The sequence below is a fragment of the Micromesistius poutassou genome, assembly GCF_964030765.1.
Source record: "Micromesistius poutassou genome assembly, chromosome: 8".
Classification (NCBI taxonomy): Eukaryota; Metazoa; Chordata; class Actinopteri; order Gadiformes; family Gadidae; genus Micromesistius; species Micromesistius poutassou.
This window is the reverse complement of record NC_140278.1, coordinates 8,912,383-8,926,177: the sequence shown is the minus strand read 5'-3', so window position 1 is coordinate 8,926,177 and position 13,795 is coordinate 8,912,383. Positions and strand designations below refer to the sequence as shown.

At 48.3% G+C, this 13,795-nt stretch overlaps 2 protein-coding genes across 2 annotated transcripts in view; both read left to right on the top strand.

Moving 5' to 3' along the window:
• Positions 1-10,185, top strand: part of cdk14 (cyclin dependent kinase 14) — a 103,421-nt gene extending 93,236 nt beyond the window's left edge. The window contains 1 exon segment of the mRNA XM_084472380.1: positions 7,234-10,185. The gene's annotated coding sequence lies outside the window, so the exon portion shown is untranslated.
• Positions 10,186-11,568: 1,383 nt separating this feature from the next.
• Positions 11,569-13,577, top strand: fzd1 (frizzled class receptor 1; the record flags this gene model as incomplete). Its single annotated transcript, XM_084471636.1, has 1 exon — positions 11,569-13,577. The coding sequence occupies exon 1, from the start codon at positions 11,934-11,936 to the stop codon at positions 13,575-13,577; it is 1,644 nt and encodes a 547-aa protein (XP_084327762.1). The 5' UTR covers positions 11,569-11,933.
• Positions 13,578-13,795: the final 218 nt, after the last annotated feature.

Below are 13,795 nucleotides of genomic sequence, written 5' to 3'. Positions count from 1 at the left end.
ACACGGGATACATACGCACGGATTCACAACAAAAACAAAATAATTTATGACATTCAAATAAAGACAAGCTTCTGGCAGTGCACACTGTGTTGCATGGTTTAAACTCATACAACCCGCATAGAAGTCCAAACCCTTCCAACTCTGAGAGGGAAAAGAACAAATAATCAATGAGAGAATTCTGGTCATTCATTAAAACTCTCACCATAATCCTCCACAGCAGAACCAGTAGGACATGTGTGTGTGTGTGTGTGTGTGTGTGTGTGTGTGTGTGTGTGTGTGTGTGTGTGTGTGTGTCTGAGTTAGCTTGAGCCAGGACAAGGGGCCTCTGGGCTGGAGGCAGTGGGGGTGCAGCTACACTCTGTCCTCACAGGGGGTGGGTAGGGGGTTTGTTGTGTGCAAGTGCACATGCACATAGGTGTTGCCTGGGGCAACATAGTGGAAGTCATCGAGGGGGGGCTCCGGTTGGCTCGGGTTGGGGTTTAGCATCCTTATTATTTTATTTTCACGTGTAGAAGGGGGAGGAGAGAGAGAGGGGTGAGGATAGAAGGGGTAGAGGGTTTGTAAGAGGAGAGGGGAGGGGAGTGGGGCAGAGGGGGAGGGGAATGGGGGGGAGGGGATGAGGGAGATGGGGAGGATAGAGGGTGGTGGGGGAATGAGGGGGGAGGGCGTGGTCGAGAGATCACTGAGCTGTATTTCTGCTCCTCTTGTGTTCTTCATGTGGTGAGCAGGGGGGAGAGGAAGGGGAGGGGGAGGAGGGGAGATGGCTGAAAGGGAGAGGTAGAGATGGCTCGATGGAGGAGAAGCGTGTGTCTCTGTGTGGGTGTTAAATGCGTGAAGGAAACAGGCATCGGTAAGACGATCAGAAGATCAAGACCCTTTTACCCGTTTCCAAGGTCACTGCAACACTTTAGTGACGGGGTGAAGCCCCGACAGTGGAGCTGTGTGGTAACAGCGAGGCTCGTTGTGTTTACTATGCTCGCTCTGAATCGGCATGTGTGAGCGTTACGGTGGTGTTGCTTTTTCAGTGAGGCACTGAACCAACCTCCTCGCTAGCCTTAGCATTCTTTGCGATGGTTGCTGGAACCCAGGCATCTTCTGCAGAATATAAATATACACACATTTCGCTCGCCACAGCAGCCTATTGTGAAGAGGGGGATCACACACACATATGTACGCATTCACATACATGTGCACACACTCACACTCACACACACAACATGCAACACAGTGCACACATACGTCCCGAGAGCCGGCTACCGAGGCTCTCGTGAGAATGACGGTGAAGTTAATAAAGCCTTCTGCCTTCTGCGGCTTTGGCAGAACTCCTAGCTGCCGCAACAGAGCTCACTCGCCTCAAATAAAACATACACAAGCACACGCACACACACACACACACACACACACACACACCAGGCCTGTCAGGGAGCCCAGTTTCCAAACGTCTCTGCCCCCTCTGCTTCTCTTTCCAACGTCTTCTGTAGTGAGAGACCTGGCAGGAGTCTGGGTTTTTTTTTTTAAATAAAGTATCCGAATGTTTGTAATATAGTAGAGACCACCCATTCTGAGAAGACATTAAGGAGATAACATAACATCTTCAAGATCAACATCACAAGATAGAACATTACGATAGGATCATGGAAACACACCATCGTAACTCTAGTTGTGTTTTTGACAAAGCTGACAGGGGTGTATAAAGGTTTCAAATTATGTTTATTTTTCTCTTTGTGTTAACATCATGCTCATATCAAATGACTTTGCAGCAGACTTTGTTTTTTTTAACATCATAACTGCACCCATCCAGAGACACAACTGTTATGATCACCTGAAACTGTTGAAACGACTTGGGACAGTTTGTTAACGGCCAGGGTGGGAAACTAGTGAGATTTGGACCATCTCAGCCTGAACCCTGTTTGAGGTGCGAATCGGGATCCAACAGTGTTATCTGGTCGGTGTACATCCAGCCCCACCCGGTTCAAACCCGGCCACTGGGCTCTCACTGTCTCACTCTGGACGGTGTGCAGTGGGATAAATCAACATGTCTCAACAGTCTCCGTAGCGCTGTCGGTTTCAGCACGGCCCGCCATCTCATCTCCAGATCAAAGCCCCCCCAAAAGAAAGAAAAAAAAAAAAAAAGCCAAACCATCTCGAGTTTATTTCCCTGTGAGAGTTTCCATGGATAAAGAAGAAACAAGTATCTATTTGCGTGTCGCATTATCCACACTCTGAAGCTCCCCTTCTTGTTCTACATCCTCGCCCCGAGTCTCTCAAACACCTGGATCCACAACACCTGCTTTGAGTTGCCACCACGCTGCAGTACCTTACATTTCCCCGGAGCGTTCCACTGACGTGACATGGCCGGGGGAATAAGAGAGATAAAGAGAAGAGTTTTGTTATTCCAAGAGGTCTACGTACAGTGTAGTCTGATGGTGATGGGGGGGGGGGTTGTGGGAACGGCAACACGTGTTGATATATTACCGTGGTTCCAGCAGAGGTTGATGAAGAGGGGGAGAGCTTTGCTCCGGTGGGTGGCATGTGAGTTTAGATAGCCAAGACTTGACACAAGATAAGTCTTGTGGAGAGGGAGAGGGAGCTGGGCTGGAAAATAAAACACCAGGCTGAGAAAAGGATCCCAATCTCACTCATTTCCCCTGTTCTTTTTTTCTCCTTTTCCTAAAACTCTCTCGCTCCGTCTCGTACACATTGTCCTGATTACAATGAAGGGCGTTTTTGTTCTTTCTCCCTTTGTCTCAACTTGTCCCTGGTTGCCAACACACTGGTGTGGTGGAAGAGAATCTCAACGTATTGATCCCTTTTCTCCTCCTCCTCGCTATGCCACTTCCCCCTCTTCCCTCGCTCTTTCCTTGTCAGAACGATCTGACTCGAAAAAGTGGATGAAAAAGAAAAAGAAAAATATCAATTTAGAAGAATAAATGCCCAATAACAACCCACAGACTGGAGGTGGCATGAGAGGGCGGAGGCGGAGAATCATCAGGAATTGGTTATAGGCTTCCTCACCCAGGGAGTGACATCGCTCTGCCAGCTGCCCCACATGGCTCTCCTTCTTCAGCTGCGCTTCGGGAATCCCATTAGGGTAGGATGTGGCGGCAATGTGCTAAAGTGCCCTTGGCTCCTCACGTCACACGCCAATCAAAACCCTGTGACGTTGTACCATCCGTACTGTCTAATGGTCGGAACAGAGGAGGATGTGAGTGTGGGTGTTTGTGAGTGTTTGTGTGAGTGTGTGAGTGTAAGTGTGTGTGAGCATGCGTGCATGGCTCTGCATGTATGTTGGAGGGCACATGTGTTTTTGCGTGACCGAGAAGGAGGAGGAGATGAGAGATGATGTATCTACAGCCGCAGCTGTGCTGGGATATTTTGCATGGGAGGCAAGAATGGAAAACAGGATAGTCGCTGATTATGGAGATAAGGGATGAATGGACAGGTGACGTCAAGCATAGATACAACGCAGTATAAAGGGCACTCTGTGATGTACAACAGTGTGCAGGATTGTGTTTATTTAGGCATGTTCAATGCGATGTGTTTATCAGAGGAGGAGGATTATCTGTTAGCTTGAAGTAAATGTATTGAGTAGAACGCAGGAAAGGACTTGTTTGTGTACGTGTTTGTACGTCCATGTTCATCCACTCCGAACCAGTTGCGTTCTCTAATCTCGACGAGCAAAGCAAACGAGTCGCACATTAGCGACGGCATAACAGAGCTATTCTTTACACAGTGTAAAGTACGACAGACCCTACCAGCACCGTGCAGCAGCGCCTCACATTACAATGCAGTAACCCTTATTGAATGCTTTGTTAAGCTTTTTTTGTTCTTCGCCGCTCGGCTCAGACGAACCAGTGACCGGATTTACGATGTTTCAAGCACCAAGTTATGCGGCCGCCAAGCTTTGTAGCAGCCGACTTATCCACACACACACACACACACGTGTGTGTGGCTCAATGTGCAGCTGTCTTCCCCAGTCTCTTGCTTCCATGCATGCAAGCACACACACACACACACACACGAACGTGCGGACGTGTTGTTGTGAGTGCCGTGACTGACTCGGTTCCCCTCTGTCTTTATTTTTCTCTCGGGTCGGTCCGGCTGGCTCGAGGTGCAGTGCTGGTTCCAGTTTGCACGACACTCGGGAGCTTGCGTGTGAAGGCCTTAAGCCGTGAGCACCCAACTAAAATAACTCTCCCATCTGCACCGTGCCAGCGTGTGGGTCAGCGGGCCAATGCACCTATGGAATTTTCATGGCCTGGAGCTGCTGGGGGAGGATTTGCCGGTCTTGGCATCGGCTGTTCTGGATGTTTCCGAATTGCCCGAGTTCCCCTACTTTTTTTTTCCTTCCCACCTCGCTTGACTCTTTTCCCCAGTGGTTCTTCATGTTTTGCCGTGTACAGCTGTGTTGCTCTGGGGGTTCCATGCCTCTCTGTGTCAGTAGAGCCCGGAGAGACGGAGGGGTGGGGGTAGAGGAGGAGGAGGGTGGACGGGTGGGTAGTTATTCCTGGCAGCCTGTGATGTCTGTGCTGTTCCCATTGTTATGGTTGGGGGAGAAGGATTTTCTGTTGTCACTCTAGAGACTCTCCAAATCATTGGTGCGGTGTGGTCCGGTGTTGTGGTTGGGCAGCTAAGTAAACGTGTGTGATTTAAACTGTTGTTCTGTAAGTGTCTGTAATGTCCCACTAAGTGTGGGATAATATCGGGGCCTGCGGTTTCTGATTTTACAGGCCCAGAAGACTCAGTATATTCATATGGACTTTCTCTCTGTGGAAACTGCTGATAAAGGTGTGTGAGTGTGTGTGTGTGATTTGATTTGATGAAAGGCTCTCTTAATTCTGTCAGTTATCGCGGAGTCGGGCGGCAGAGTCGGTGGTAGCCATGGTGATTTCGTAGAGCCGTGGTCCTGATGCTCGCCGCCACACTCAACGACCGGAAACTTTGTGAGCCCAGGCGCTCTGCAGCAGGGGAGCGATGGCTTTCATCTGGAAGAGAAAAGTACTGCCTTCTGATTAACGGAAAAATTAACTTTGGATTCGTCAAAATCAACCCATGGTATTCACAGGCTCCCTCGCTGGTTTGTGTCTCGCACACAGGCAACTGATCGAGTGTGTAAAGATACACACCCCCCCCACACACACACACACACAGACACTCACTCACATTATAGCGAGTCGTGAGGCAGTGGATTAGGGGGGGGTCCAGTGTGCAGTGGGTCGTGGCTAATGGAGGTCTGGCTCACTTCATTACACAGGATCAGACAACATGGGTCGTCCCCTGAGGACCCGGGATCAAAGAGCATGACCTTTGCACTCTCAGGGCAGTCCGTTGGTTTGGAGCTCAGCTCCTTTTGTTTATGGTTTTCTTCACTCTGAGCGTTGCCAAGAGCACGGCCCTTCATAGTGAGAAGCTACCGCGTAGCACAGAGTGTTTGTTAAGGAGGTACTTGGAGGTCATCTCCCATGGTTCCGATGCCTCTAATGTCATCTGGGTAGCAGATCTTCCTCCTGTGTGTGTGTGTGTGTGTGTGTGTGTGTGTGTGTGTGTGTGTGTGTGTGTGTGTGTGTGTGTGTGTGTGTGTGTGTGCGTGCGGTCCACCACCCCGGGCCTGCATTAGCAGCTCCACAGGAGGCGGCAGTGAAGCCCTTTGATCTCTTGCTGCACGGGGATGAGTGGTGCGCTCACTGCTGTCCACGTGACCGTGTGTGTGTGATGAAAGAGTGTGTGAGTGGGATTGGGACCTGATCGAACGTAAGCATTGAGGTTGTGTGTGTGTGTGTGTGTGTGTGTGGGGGGGGGGGGGGGGGGGGGGCTGGAGAGACAGGGGAGAGGAAGGAGGGACAGGGTGGACATGACAGGGGGGATGATGAAGGGTATATCGTGTCTCTGCACCCTCCTCCTCCTCCAGGGTCTCTTTCTCTCTTCTCCCTCTCTCTAGTACTAGAGGCCCCTCCCGATGATGTCATGGGTCATGGGTGTGTGTGGGTGTGTGTGGTGGGGGTTTCCCTTGTCGTTCTCGCTGATTATACAGAAGTGAACAGCTGGCCTTGTCGGACAACACTGCCCTGCCTGCTAAACCCTCACGCATGAGTCCCACCCACCAGCTCCATCTGGTTCCCAAGTGGAAGGCCACCCCACAGCTCCGTCCCTCGCCCCACCCCCCTGCCCCTCTCTCTTAGCGTGCACACACACACGATTTGATTCCCAGGGACCGCGGCCACCCTGGAGGATGACCCTGGTGCAGGAGTAGTCAAAAGGTGTCAGCTTCCTGCTTCCGGCTTCAGTCCGCGCCGACGTGTGAACTCTTTCGTGAGAGAGAGAGCAAGAGTATTCACTGCGGCCTTGTGTTCCGATATCCCGCCCTGCGTCCACTACAGTGCCCCGGGGGACCTGCTGCTCCGGGTGCATTTTACAAACTAAACCATTGCAGGGGTCATGAATAGTCATGTTGTTAGAACGCCGGTCACACATGCACATGCGTGTCTGCTCACGCACAATGCAGAAATGGGTGTGTTGCGCTTTCTCAATCGGTGCGCCACAAAAAGTGCAGATAAAGAACCCTAACCCGGGCCTAGCCCATCCAAGATTTAGAGATTCCTGGCATACACACAGTCCTACATCCGCTGGGATCCGACTTCCAAAGAACTGGAGGAAAGAGGGGCTGGGGGGGGCTGATACAGAGTACAGGAGGGGAGAGGAGCAAGAGAATATCTTGCAAGGAAGGAAGGAAAGAAAGACAGAAGAGCAGGGGGGAGGGAGGGAGGGAGAGAGGAGAGAGTAGGACCCTTGCAAGGCTGGCATGCATTATTTATCAGTTCAGTACGGTCAGAAGGATTATACTGGTGGGGGGGGGGGGGTGTCAGGGGGCTTGTCCAGGTCTGCTGGCCGTGGGCTCTTTGTTCTCTCTCTCTCTCTCTCTCTCTCTCTCTCTCTCTCTCTCTCTCTCTCTCTCTCTCTCTCTCTCTCTCTCTCTCTCTCTCTCTCTCTCTCTCTCTCTCTCTCTCTCTCTCTCTCTCTCTCTCTCTCTCTCTCTCTCTCTCTCTCTCCTCCCTGCTTGCTCACGGTGGTTATGGGTGATTATTATTCTCAGCGCAATCTTCTGTCTTTAAAGGAAACTCACTCGTCTGTCTCTCTGCTGTTCTCTGAATTGTCCTGGTGGCTGTTTTGTGTTCTCCTCTCGCCCCTCCGCTGACTCGACTCTTATGTCTCTCCGTCTCTCTGTTTGTCTCTCAGGTGGACGTCCCGACCAACGAGGGCACAGACTTTCCGATGAAGGATGCAGATGAATAAGGACACTTCACTTCACTCTCTTTAAGTTATTGTCCTCACAGAAGTGCGTGTGTGTGTGTGGGTGCGTGTGTGTATGCGTGAGAGCACGGGAGTGTACATATGTGAGTGCATGTGAGAGTATTTTGATGGTACCTAAGATTTCAGGCTATCGTTTGCAATTTTTTGTTTACTTTTTATAAGGTGATGATCACACATATAATACCATTGTCACAATATCAACGAAAGGACTTCACTGTTGCTATATATTGTGATTTGTGTTTGTTACTAGCTACCTATTTAAGAATGTATATTTCTATGTACAATATACTCATCTAGAAAATATTTAATGGACAATGTTAATATGCGTACATCTTCCCACCAACGCTCCAGTTCATGCCAAGACACAAAACAAGGACACACATGCAATGAAAAACGATATGAACAAAAACAATGCAGAATGATTAAGAAAAAGAATCAAACGGCAATATTTTAAGACACTTTTCTTCTCTACACCTTATCAGGTTGAGGTGCAATTACTGTAACTGCACACAATAATGGTATTCAAACGGCAATTATTAATATGACGCAGATATTTTGTGTTGTGTTGTTTTCTGAGAAGCTAACCGATTGAAAGACAGGGATGGCACCACACCAATGTTGTTGTTTTTTCTAACAATTTGAGCTGCAATATCATGACTGGTGAAGACCAACCCAGAAGTCTGTGTTCTTGCCTATGTGCTTGTTTGCGTGTCGGTGTGCGTGCGTGCGTTTGTGTGCGTGTGTGCGGGTCTGTTAGTGTGTATTGAACATGGGCAATATCTAAGCACTGGTGCTTCCATGCATGAGCTAATCTATGTGAGGGTTTCTCAACAAAGGCAATAGAGTCAGTGTCTCGTTCGATCTGAACTTCGACAATCCCTGGTCCAGCTCCATCTGTTCCCTATCAAAGATGATCGTGATGTGTATTTTACCGGACATGAAAACTTCTTTGTGAGGAGACCTTCAAAATGTGTGGTTCTCACAATCCAATAATTCTGTGTTGACATATTCTTGCTTTTCTTTTTAAAGTAATGACAAAAAGGGTTGCCTGTGTGTTGGAAGTAAAATCTGTGTTTTGACTGTCAGTTAGGGTGGGAGGAGTTGCCTTGGCTGTGTTTTGTGTGAAAATACAATTCCGACTCGGTAAACAATGTGAAATACCATCAAGACCACAGCTTCCATTCATTAATGAATTTGAGCCGTACTGAAACCACACCTTCATGGCTCTGCACTGTGAGCCAGCAAAAGGCAGTAAGCGTAAAACCATGAACCACTCAACACTCACACATGACCTTCAACACACAAACACACAGGCAACTCACAGACACACACAATCCCAATACAGAGTACACACTTCCCCGATCAGCGCATAGAAGCTACACAGACAAAATTCAAAGAACATCTGCACCATGTTTCCCTGGTTGATATTTACCCCTTTTTGCAATCATGAAAAAAATCTCTAAGAATAGAACGGGAACTTTGTGGACAGACGGGGGACATGCTCCACTGTTTGGGAGATTGTGTCTCAGCTTTAATTTCCCCGTCATCATTCCAAATGATGTCTATCAAACAAAAAAATAACAGACTAAAAAGGTCAAACTTTGTCCCTATAAAGTTTTGAGAATGCACTTTTAAAAAATATATATAGATCTATTTGCCCTACATTCCAGCATATAAGATCACTTTACTACGCCTGCATTGACCTTAATTATATACCCTGCTTTGCCTGAATGCGCAAAAAAATCAGCCTTCAAATGTAAATATGATCCCGCGGTTTTGAATCTTTACTACAAATAGATGGGACACAGAATTGTAAACTTGAAAGTTATCTCACAGCTGTTTGGGGGTTGTCCCCGGGCGTTGTGGGTGTGAGCGGATAAAGTGGAAAAGGATCAAATGGGAGGCTCCGATCGCTAGGACGGCAAAAAAAAAGCGAGAAAACAATAGAGGGTAAATATTGAGCTGCATGTTCCGATAGCTTTTAGTTGTCGCTGGTTGTGTTAGCAGCTCAATGATTATTTTTGATAACTCCTCCTCGTTGCACACATTTTCTGAGTAGCAGATCTTTTTTTCCGTTTTGTTTTGGTCCACCCCTGAGTACACTAGTGCTCCACAGCAGAACGTCACAGCCCACGTGTGTGACATTAAAACATACGTGTTTGACTCCAACGAGGGGCCATGTTCACACGACCACAGCGCCGTTTGAATATTCCAACATCTTGTTTTTGTCAATAATGACAAACACATTAGTCTACGATGGCCGTCTAGAAGGGTTGAGGGGGATTGGAACTATTGCACATATAGCACTGTGACAGTTGAAATTAAAAGCAATTCGGCATCCGTGTTGCCATTCGTTGATAACAATATACTGATGCCGTTTTTAAAGAAAAAGGGAAATAAATGCATTGGATTGAGAAATGTTTTGGCTACATTTCAAGTAAAACTTGTAAATAATGTATTTGTATTCTTTGTTACAGGCTGTGTTACACTGCCTATGAGATGAGGCTGAATAACAACTGTCTTTAGGTATGCATATATGTGTGCATTTGCCCTCTTGGTTTGAAAAAAGGTTTAATGGACTCCACACCTTTTAAATATACTACACGTGTTTTAGGGGGCTACCGTGTCGTTTCATCCACGCAGACATAATATAGGCGTTCTCCGATCATTGCCGTGCTCAACACTGAAACTGTATTATGTTTTTTCAACAAAGCTTCACTTGCATCTTTCTTTTTTTTATGTATGCTGCACTGAAAAAAATTTAACAATCATTTTCAAAAGAGGTTTGGAAAATAAAACGTCACTTCCTAGAGTGAAACGATATAGTCTATAGTAGTATAGCTTCTGCCGCATTATCGGTTACAACCTGTAGGCCTATGTAATATGGTATTATGGAAGATGTAATGTCCTTCTGTAAAATGGTGTTTATTGTTGTTTTACCTGAAATAAAACTTTATTAATGCTTCAAAGTATGTTCAGTGTTGAGTCCCAAGATGTCCCCTCTCGTCCTCCGATGCATTGTCAGGATGTTTGATGACAAGTGGCATCCACTCTATGCAGCATAACTCTGAACATAACTTAGTACCTAGCATCAATCACTCCAATCGCTTTGGATAAAAGCGTTCAAATTTACACATTTTTAAATCCAAGTAAAAAGAATGTGGTGACATACAAAATAATTAATCAATCTAATTATATTATTTTTTCCTCAGGTCTATACATACGTCATACGACCAAATGAAAACAGAAAAAACTTCATTTTGCAGACAAAATTGAAAATGATGTCCATACTGGGTGTTAAGGGTGCAGGGATTAAAATCCTCCGAGATTCCTGTGTCAGTATACATTATACTTTTTACCACACACACACACACACACACACACACACACACACACACACACACACACACACACACACACACACACACACACACACACACACACACACACACACACACACTATGGGGAGAAAGCAAGAGAGATAGAGTGGGAAACACAGAGAGAAAGATAGAGACACACTACAATTCCATGCCTATTGAAAGGCTAGCCAGGGACCGTCTGTATTTTTCGTATCTTCCAATTACAATTATCCCAATCCCGCTTAGTTCTTTGTATCTCTACGCCAACAGATGTGGTCACATTTAAGCAAATATGTGAAAACAACGCTCTCTCAATACATTTGTTTTTGTATACCGACCAATGGGGTCGGTCCTAGTCAACAGCTGATCTTTAAGGCACAGTACTCGGTAAAGGTGATGGAGCCCAGTAGCTGGGGGTGTCTGGGTGGGTGTCCCTCACTTCTATCCTTCCTCCTGAGCTCCCCTGCACGAGATCGCCTCCCCACTGGTTCTACTGAGAGAGGAGCTGTAGGTGCTGAGTTTAGAAGTCCTCTGATTCCTGGGGCTCACAGACACCGGCTCCTTTCATCCCCAGGGAATATGGGGAGGGGGGTATCTTGCTTTGGATCTAGTGAGTTATTTTCCCTTCAGTCATTCATTCAACAACAAAAAAAATTGACATAACAATAATATCAAGCGTTCTCTATATTTCCTGAGGTGTAATTGTATTTTTGATTCAAATGTTTAACAACATTTAATTATTTTACTAGGCCTGGTTATATCCATCAAGGTTATTGCTTCGTTTGTACGTTTTGTAGACCTTCCCTAAAAGCTGAGATATGTTAGTCCCGCCCTTTTTTTCCATAAGGAATAGGGAGAGAGCACCAGAGAGAGAGAGGCAGGAACGGAGTGAGAGGGGAGCGATGCTAGACAGCGAGGCGACTTTAAACAGGTTTGAACATATCTGCGGAGAGAACGTCATTAGTCCGTAAGATATCGGGAGTTGTTCGCATACTCGTAGGCAATCGAAACAAAACTAAATGTGGATTTTCGACATGATATTATTATGGTAAACATGTTTGGGGACCATTTGTGATCGCCTGCTTGCGCCGACGCGGTTACTGGATGAAGAGGACCGAAGTTATGCTGAAAACGGGCTGCATTTGACAAGTAAAGTGAATTTTATCAAGCTTGGTTTGGAGATCATCTTGCTGTCTATTCAGCGGGGTCTAATTTGGGGGAAAACCCTTCCAAGTGTACGAAATCACCGCGCGTAATTCCGCTGCTATGGATTATTCTAAACTCCGCCGTGCGTTTTTTTTGTTCCTGTGTCTGTCTCTAAACCTGGGATTTATCAGCGTCGAAGGACAACATGACCGAGGAATGTCTATTCCGGAGCATGGATTTTGCCAACCTATTTCCATTCCACTGTGTACGGACATTGCGTACAACGAGACCATCATGCCCAACTTGCTGGGACACACCAACCAAGAGGACGCGGGGCTCGAGGTGCACCAGTTCTACCCGCTCGTCAAAGTCCAGTGCTCTCCCGATCTCAAGTTTTTCCTGTGCTCCATGTACGCGCCCGTGTGCACGGTGCTAGAGCAGGCGCTGCCGCCGTGCAGGTCGCTGTGCGAGAGAGCCAGGCAGGGCTGCGAGGCGCTCATGAACAAATTCGGGTTCCAGTGGCCGGACAGCCTCGCCTGCGAGATCTTCCCCGTTCACGGGGCGGACGAGTTGTGCGTCGGACAGAATGTGTCCGGCAAGAGCGCCCCGGCGAACCCAACCCCGGAGCCGACCCCTTTCGATAACCGGCTGTTCAAATGGCAGTTTAAGTGCCCGACCTCTCTGAAAGTTCCTCCTTATCTCAACTACCGTTTCCTTGGTCAGGACGACTGCGGTGCTCCGTGCGAGCCCAAGAGATCGCACGGGATGATGTACTTCAACGAAGAGGAGCTGAAGTTCGCCCGCATATGGATCGGCATCTGGTCGGTGTTGTGTTGCGCCTCCACCTTGTTCACCGTGCTCACCTACCTGGTGGACATGAAGCGCTTCAGCTACCCGGAGCGCCCTATCATATTCCTGTCGGGCTGCTACACCATGGTGTCCATCGCCTACATCGCCGGCTTCCTGCTGGGCGACAAGGTGGTGTGCAACGACCGCTTCGACAACGACGTACGCACGGTGGTGCAGGGCACCAAGAAGGAGGGCTGCACCATCCTCTTCATGATGCTCTACTTCTTCAGCATGGCCTCGTCCATCTGGTGGGTGATCCTGGCCCTCACCTGGTTCCTGGCGGCGGGCATGAAGTGGGGCCACGAGGCCATCGAGGCCAACTCCCAGTACTTCCACCTGGCGGCGTGGGCGGTGCCGGCGGTGAAGACCATCACCATCCTGGCGGTGGGACAGGTGGACGGTGACACGCTGAGCGGCGTGTGCTTCGTTGGCGTGAACAGCGTGGACGCGCTGCGCGGCTTCGTGCTGGCGCCGCTCTTTGTGTACCTGTTTGTCGGCACGTCCTTCCTGCTGGCGGGCTTCGTGTCGCTGTTCCGCATCCGCACCATCATGAAGCACGACGGCACCAAGACGGAGAAGCTGGAGAAGCTGATGGTGCGCATCGGCGTGTTCAGCGTGCTGTACACGGTGCCCGCCACAATCGTCATCGCCTGCTACTTCTACGAGCAGGCCTTCCGGGAACAGTGGGAGCGCACGTGGATCAGCCAGACGTGCAAAAGCTACGCGGTGCCGTGCCCGGCGCAGAGCCACCCCAACGTCAGCCCCGACTTCACGGTGTTCATGATCAAGTACCTGATGACGCTCATCGTGGGCATCACCTCCGGCTTCTGGATCTGGTCAGGGAAGACGCTCAACTCCTGGAGGAGGTTCTACACGAGACTGGCCAGCAGCAAACAGGGGGAGACCACCGTGTGATGGGGTGGGGGGTTGGTGTTTGGGGACCGATGACCCTGAGGTGAGGTCACGTGTGGACTACAGACTGTTGACAAACTGAATGATAATGCTTTTTTTGTCTTTATTTGTTGTTTTTTTAATTGGTTTTGTAGACTCATTTGAAGATATGTGTTGGTGTGTTTTTTTTTTTTGCTTTTAATGTTTTTGTATTTTTTTTAATGTATATAAAAAAAAAAGTG